The 7864-nt window shown below is 41.2% G+C and overlaps 1 protein-coding gene across 2 annotated transcripts in view; it reads left to right on the forward strand.

Moving 5' to 3' along the window:
* The window catches only part of NOD1 (nucleotide binding oligomerization domain containing 1), an 88415-nt gene extending 82910 nt beyond the window's left edge, over positions 1 to 5505 (forward strand). For both annotated transcript variants that reach the window (XM_055084937.1, XM_024128816.3), the window contains 2 exons: positions 2645 to 2691; positions 4918 to 5505. In XM_055084937.1, coding sequence (XP_054940912.1) covers positions 2645 to 2689 — 45 coding nt within the window. In that variant the 3' untranslated portion in view covers positions 2690 to 2691; positions 4918 to 5505. The remainder of the gene's footprint in view (positions 1 to 2644; positions 2692 to 4917) is intronic.
* Positions 5506 to 7864: the final 2359 nt, after the last annotated feature.

Here is a 7864-nt window from a genome sequence, read left to right on the forward strand (position 1 = left end):
AAAGAAAACTACAGGCCAATATTTTTGATATAAATGCAACAATCCTCAACAAAATATTAGCAAACTAAATCCAACAATACATTAAAAGGATCATACACCATGATAAACTGAATTTATTCCAGGACACAAGGATGAGTCAACATACGCAAATCAGTGATACACCACATTAACGAAAGGAAAGACAAAAAAAACAACGATTATCTCAATAGACACAGGAAAAGCACTTGACAAGATTCAACATCCATTCATGATAAAAACTCTCATCAAAGTGGGTGAACATATTTCAACATCATAAAGGTCATTTATGACAAACCCACAGCCAGTATAATACTCAATGGTGAAAAGCTGAAAGCCTTTCTGCTAAATTCAGGAACAAGACAAAGATGTCCACTCTCACCACTTTGATTTAAAATAGCATTGGAAGTCCTAGCCACATCAGTCAGACAAGAAAAAGAAATAAAAGGTATCCAAATTGAAAGGGAAAAGGTAAAATTGTCACTATTTGCAGATGACATGATATTATATAGAAAACCCTAAAGTCTCCCCACCAATAATAATATGAATTCAGCAAGGTGGAAGTATACAAGATTAATATATAGAAATCGGTTGTGTTTCTGTAACACTGATGATGAAATATTAGAGAAAGTTTTAGAAATCCCATTTAAAATCGTCAGAAAAATAGAATACCTAGGAATAAACTTAACCAAGGAGGTGAAAGACCTATACTCTATAGAACACTGATTATGGAAATTGAAGGTGATTCAAACAAATGGAAAGATATCCCATGCTCTTGGATTGGAAGAATAAATATTATTAAAATGGCCATACTGCCCAAAGCAATCTACAGATTTAATGCAATCCCTATAAAAATACCCATGATATTTTTCACAAAACTAGAACAAATAATCCTAAAATTTATATGGAACCACAATAGACCCTGAATTGCCAAAGCAGTCCTTGAGAAAAAAGAACAAATTTGGAGGTATAACCCTTCTGGACTTCAGACTATACTACAAAGCCACAGTAATCAAAACAGCATGGTATCAGCACAAAAACAGACACATAGATCAGCAGAACAGAATACAGAACCCAGAAATAGACCCATGCACCTATGGTAAATTAATCTACAACAAAAGAGGTAAGAATATACAGTACAATGGAGAAAAGACAATGTCTTCAACAAGTGATGCTGATAAAACTGGTCAGCTACATGTAAAACAATGAGATGAGAACATTCCCTCACATCATATACAAAAATAAACTCAAAATGGTTTAGAGACCTAAATGTAAGATTGGAAACCATAAAGTTCCTAGAAGAGAACATAGGGGGAACACTCTTTAACATCAATCATAGCAATATTTTTTCTTGGGTCAATCTCCTAAGGCAAAAGGAATAAAAGCAAAAATAAACAAATGGGACTTAATTAAACTTAAAAGCTTTTGCACCATAAAGGAAACCATCGAAAAAATGAAAAGACAACCTACATAATGGGAGAAAATATTTGCAAATGATTCAATCAACAAGGGGTTAATGTCCAGAATATACAAACAGCTCATACAATTTAACATTAAAAAAAAGCCCAATTAAAAAATGGGTAGACAATCTGAATAGACATTTTACCAGAAAAGACTTACAGATGGCCAACAGGCACATGAAAAGGTGCTCAACATCGCTAATTATTAGAAAATACAAATCAAAACCACAATGAGGTATCACTTCACACCTGTTAGAATAGCTATCATCAAAAAGTCTACAAATAATGCTGGAGAGGATGTAGAAAAAAGGGAACCCTTGTACACTGTTGGTGGGAATGTAAATTGGTGCAGCCACTATGGAAAACAGTATGGAGCTTCCTGAAAAAACTAACAATAGAACTACCATATGATCTAGCAATTCCACTCCTGGGTATATATCCACAAAAAACTACAACACCAATTTGAAAAGATACATGCACCTCACTGTTCAAAGCAGCACTATTTACAATAGCCAAGACACGGAAGCAACCCAGGTGCCCATCAACAGATGATTGGATTAATATGTGATACACACACACACACACACACGCGCGCGCAATGGAATATTACTGAGCCATAAAAAAGAATGAAATACTACAATTTACAGCAACGTGGATGGATCTAGAGAAAATTATGCTAAGTGAAATAAGTCAAAGGAAGAAAGACAAATACTATATATCAGTTATATGTGGAATCTAAAAATAATACAAATGCTTGTATATGCAAAACAGAAATAGACTCACAGATATAGAAAATAAACTTGTAGTTACCAAAAGGGAGAGGGACAAATCAGAGGTATGGGATTAACAGATACAAATTACTATATATAAAATAGACAAGAAGAATATCCTGTATAGCACAGGGAATTTATACCCATTATCTTGTAATAACCTATAACAGAATATTATCTGCAGAAATACTGAATCACCATGCTATACACCTGAAATTAATACAATACTATAAATCAACTATACTTCAATTTTAAAAAAGAAAAATGTAAAAACAAGTGTTGGACAGGTTCTGTTCCTTAATTTCAGGGTTGTGTGAAGCACAAGAGTGTTAGGAACACATAACGGGAAGGAGCATACAGTAGACTCTCACACTTACTTGTGTTCTTTTTCTCCAACAGCTTAAATGGAAACTTGATAAAGCCAGAGGAGGCCAAAGTCTTTGAAGGCGAGAACCGGATTGTCTGTTTCTGAGGGGATGTTTTCCTGTGGGTGGGTCTTGGCCCTGGGGGTGACTCTGTGCAGTCGCCTGTCTTGGATGTCTGAAACATCCAGTGTCTGCCGAGGTGGAACTTCCAGGATTCCTGCCTTCGTGGTGCAAAACGAGCTCCGTGCGGGCACTCTGATTGGCAGAGTCCCTGAGTAGCTGTTACAATTCTGCAGGAAAAGTATGAGCCGTTTTAGTGACTGTAAACATACTCTGAAGAGATGTTAATGCATGATTATTTTAATCTGAAATTAGAGGAATGAGACTTTGAGTTCATAGAAACACCTGCCCAAAGACCAGGGAGAGTGAGTCGGTCACTGCCGCATTCAATGAAGAGTTGGGGACATGGTGCAAAGTTGGTGCCATGTTTCTTGGGGAAAAGGTGCTCAACGAACAAAAGTGTTTTACCTGCAGTGTTCTCTTCCTCCTCAGTACTTCCCCATGTGTTGATATTATTCCCACTTCACAGCTGTGGATACTGAGGAGGGGGTACAGTGTGGGGATTTGACTCATCCAAGGTTCTGTAGGGACTTGGTGCCAAAGGAAGGACCCGCCATGGGCTTACGTCTTAGTCCTGGAGTCTCACCGTCTGCTGACAAAGATCGCAGGATGTCCTCCTCTTAGCCAGTCTGAGGGACAGGACCATGCCTTCGTAACGCTGAGGCTCCACTCAGGGCTTTCGTGGGTGGGGGCTGACCTTCGGAAGACTGATGCTGTGGGCAGAGGTTCTCTGTCCCAGGAAGAAGAATCAGCGCCGTCCTCCAAAAGGAATAAGGCCTGGCTTGCCCATGTGGCCCTGGCATCCAAACAGGAGCTTCTCTCTCTCTCTTGCCCTTTTGAGGAAGGGAAGTCTCTTCCTGCCCCCGAGCAGTTGTGCGAGTGACTTGAGTTGGAGGCCAAGGCAAGCCGCTGAGAACCCAGCGAGCACGTCAGGCCCCTGCCACCGTGATGGGCACCTGGTGGATGCTAAATGAGGGAAAGGGGGAGGTATCACCAGAGAACTTGTTCTTTTGCCAATTCATTTGTTAGTAAAATACTGAAAACACTCATTTTTTTCTAACTGCGTGAGTCTGGGATTTTAAAAAGGGACTCGGCCTGGCAAGCACACTGTGACCCCTTCAGAGGCACTTACTGCATGGGGTGGGGCCCTGGGGTGACGTGCTATGAGGAGAGCCTGAGGAGGGAAGGCAAGAGGCATCCTCAGTGTGATCCTTCGCAGGCCTCTCTACCCACCAAGGGACCGAAAAAAAGCAGAGGAAGCAAAAAAAAAAAAAAAAAAAAAAAAAAGCAGAGGAAGCATCTGAGGCCTCTCCATTTGACCGCCCAATCCACACAGGTGGCTTCTCAGAGGGAATAACTTGAGTCCCCAATGGCTGGGGCCAGGGTACGCTGGCACGGCTGAACCTCATGTCCCTCAGCACCGTGCCATAATGGGCCCTGGCAGGCCGGGTTTGACGTCCACTATCTTCCTCAGCTGTTCACTGCCGAGGGGAGGACAGAGGTGGGCCTGGACCCACTGTGGCAAGAAGCACCGAGCTGACAGGGGCCAAGCATGAGAGGGGCAGGGGTGAGGGGGCCCGCCAACAGTACCTTGGAGTTCTCAGAAGTCCAGCCTGACTTTATACAGCAGCCCCTGTTAGGAAGGGTACAATTCGGGAAGTTGGTCCTGAAAGTTAGGGGGAAAATCCTGTACAGTCACTCAGCACATGGGGGCCATTCCCCTAAGGCACTGCTTTGGCGGCTCCTACCCACTCTGCCCGCACCCCCAGATTTGGGTATTTGCCTAATAGCCCCTGAGGCAGCAACTTTCTACCAGAGATTCTGGGCAGCAGATATGCCCAGAAAGCACAAAGGAACGAGCACTGGTCAAGGGTGCTTCAAACAGACTTCAGGCTTGCCGAGCGAGAGAACCACACTTCTCAGCTGACAAGTTCATACTTTATTAAACTGCTAAAACTAAACTTTTAAGAGTCTAAAATGTATCCAGAAACTACCAAATATTACTGCTTTTAGAGACTATCAAAATTAAAACTGCTGCCTCTAAGGGAAATTGAATTTGTGTGTTGTTGGCTTAAATTCTAACTTGGAAATACTTTAGTCTTTTAGATGGTGAATGACAGATTTTCTATTTTTCTTATAAAAGTAAAATCAGGATCCTAATTCACTAAAGTTCTCCATTACCCGCAGGTGAGCTTCTGTGCAGAGAAGTGGAGACTTTTCCTAATTAAGAAAAAGATAACAAAATTTGGGGAAATAAAGGAATTCCACAAACTTAGGATATGACTATTTCTTTCCACAGGAACTGTGAGTTGATTTAGGGAGAGAAACTATAGCTCCTGTATTTCAGAACTACATTTATTGTCCTTGCTGATTTGGAACTTATGAAATAAGCCATGTCAAATCACTGTGGGGCTTTGGGCCACATCTTAAGACTGTCAGAATCTCAATTTCCTCCTTGAAAAATGGGAATCCCAGAGTACTGACTCCCAGGGTTGTTGTGAGGATTAAACGGGCTGAAGCATGGAAAGCAGCCCAGTGCAGGGTCAGTGCTCAATATACAATATTATTAAACCAACGTTTCTCATTTCTGCTCACAATGGCACCCCCAGGTGTCCTCTTTACACTCTTAGGCTTAGGGAACTTCCCAACAAGGTCAAATATGGGACTGGAAGTTCTCAAAGTCAAGTCTAAAAACATTCAACATCGAGCTTCCTGCAATATCCTGGCTCCGTCAGTGAAAAGCATAGCTGTTAGTTGTCATCATTCTTACCAAAGAGCCCTACCATTTAAGTGTCACTCACTGAGCCGAGGGAGGCACATCCAGGTCTTCACTGCACAGTAAGAGCGGAGTGGGAGCCGGCACCACTGCACAAAGCCAGGCCCTCCAGCCTTTGCCAGGTGTCCCTTTCAGCTTCCCAACTGGGAAGGAGCATTTGACTCATCGGTGTTTTCGTCCACTTCCAGGTGTTACACACATCTATTTCCAGTAACTAATTGCTCACTTACAGGAAAAAAAAAAATCCTTGCTCTGGAGCTGGAAGGCAGAACCATGACCAGTATCCCAGGTCCATAGAGAGGAATTTTAATGAAACTGGAATTAGCTGGTAAGGAGGACAAAGCTCATGTTACCACACAGATGGGCTGGCAGCAGAGCTGCAGGGCCCAGGGGCCATCCCAGCGTGATTCTCACTTAAAACTGAATTAACTGCACCCAAGACCAGCTTACAACTTTTAGAAGCACTAAGGACTGAAAAGATTACAGGCCCCCGATGATCTGTAATGAAAAAAAAAAAAAAAAAAAAGATTTCAAACAATAGTAAATTATAAAATAAGTTCAAGGATGTTAAATAAGTTTCTGATTTTCCCCAATACTACTTAGGTGCTTTTTTGGGCAAATAACACATATTGACTGCAGGGCCCAGGGGCCATCCCAGCGTGATTCTCACTTAAAACTGAATTAACTGCACCCAAGACCAGCTTACAACTTTTAGAAGCACTAAGGACTGAAAAGATTACAGGCCCCCGATGATCTGTAATGAAAAAAAAAAAAAAAAAAAGATTTCAAACAATAGTAAATTATAAAATAAGTTCAAGGATGTTAAATAAGTTTCTGATTTTCCCCAATACTACTTAGGTGCTTTTTTGGGCAAATAACAAATATTGAAATAACTCAAAGTTTTTTCCTTGACTTTTTCTGTCACATTTATGTTACAAAAGCAGTATCACAATATTAAAGGAAAAGATTCAAATAACGCTTATAATAACACAATGCTAACACAGCTACTTATTTTTGCATGCTATTTTTCCATATTTTGCCTACTCGGAGACTTTTTTGTTGTGGTAAAATACATGTAATATACAATTTACCATCTTAATCATTTTTAAGTGTACAATTCAGTGGTATAAACACATCCATATGTTGTGTAACCACCACCAATGCCCATCTCCAGAATTACTCTTCTTGTAAAACCAAAATTCTATACTCATTAAACAATAATTCCCCATTTCCCCATCCCCCAAGCCCCTGGCAACCACCCTTCTACTTTCTTTCTCTATGATTTTGACTATCCTAGGTCCCTTATATAAGTGAAGCCATACAGTGTTTGTCTTATGACTGGCTTATTTCACTTAGCATCATGTCCTCAAAGTTCATCCATGTCAGAATTTCTTTTTTAAGGTTGACTATTTTGACATCTTTTTACATAGTTATAATTACAGTGTACATTTGCAATTTCTTTCAATCATTTTCCCACATTGTTAATCTTTATAATTATCATTTGTATTCTATTGGTTTGATAATATGCTCAATTATGTCCCAAGCGTTAGATGGACATTCAGGTTTTCAGACTGGCTGTGGTGGTCGTGGTGATTCTTACAGACATTTCTATGGAAGTAGAAAGTTCTTTAGGATTATTTCTTTGGAGCGGGATTAGCAAGTCAAAGATTCTTGCTATGAATTTTTTTTTTTTTCAATCTACGTGAACCCGTCAAGTATAGGAGTCTAATAAATGGTTTGGAAGCAGGTGGAAGTTACAGAACAATGTAATGTCTTCTTTGAATAGGAATGAGACTCCCTGCCCTGGACCCTTCACCCTAGACTGTACCCAGGCACTGCCCACACACATAGATGTGTTACAGCCACAGACAGGCACTGGTAATAACTACAACTGCAGGGAATAATGAGTAACCCATAAATCAGCATGTTTTCAAGTGGCACTGTGAGGGTAGTCACTTATAACTGGTAGGTGTATCTTCAAAATCAGTCTTCCTTGATTTTAAACATTTGTATGTGTGCATGTGTCTTTGCCTAAACAAACCCAGTCTGACTGAACCCATTAGCACTGGGTCAAATGGAAACTGGTTCTTCCCAACAACCCTGTCCAGTAGGGATTATTTCCCGAGTGAGGAAACTGAGAACTAGTGAGTATGGATATGTATCTTGTTTTACTAATGAGGATGCCTACAAAAATTGGCGGGGTTGGGGGGCTTCCCTGGTGGCGCAGTGGTTGAGAATCCGCCTGCCGATGCAGGGGACACGGGTTCGTGCCCCGGTCCGGGAAGATCCCACATGCCGTGGAGCGGCTGGGCCCGTGAGCCGTGGCCACTGAGCCTGTGCGTCCACAGCCTGTGCTCC

Source organism: Physeter macrocephalus, chromosome 5, assembly GCF_002837175.3.
Source record: "Physeter macrocephalus isolate SW-GA chromosome 5, ASM283717v5, whole genome shotgun sequence".
Lineage (NCBI taxonomy): Eukaryota > Metazoa > Chordata > Mammalia > Artiodactyla > Physeteridae > Physeter > Physeter macrocephalus.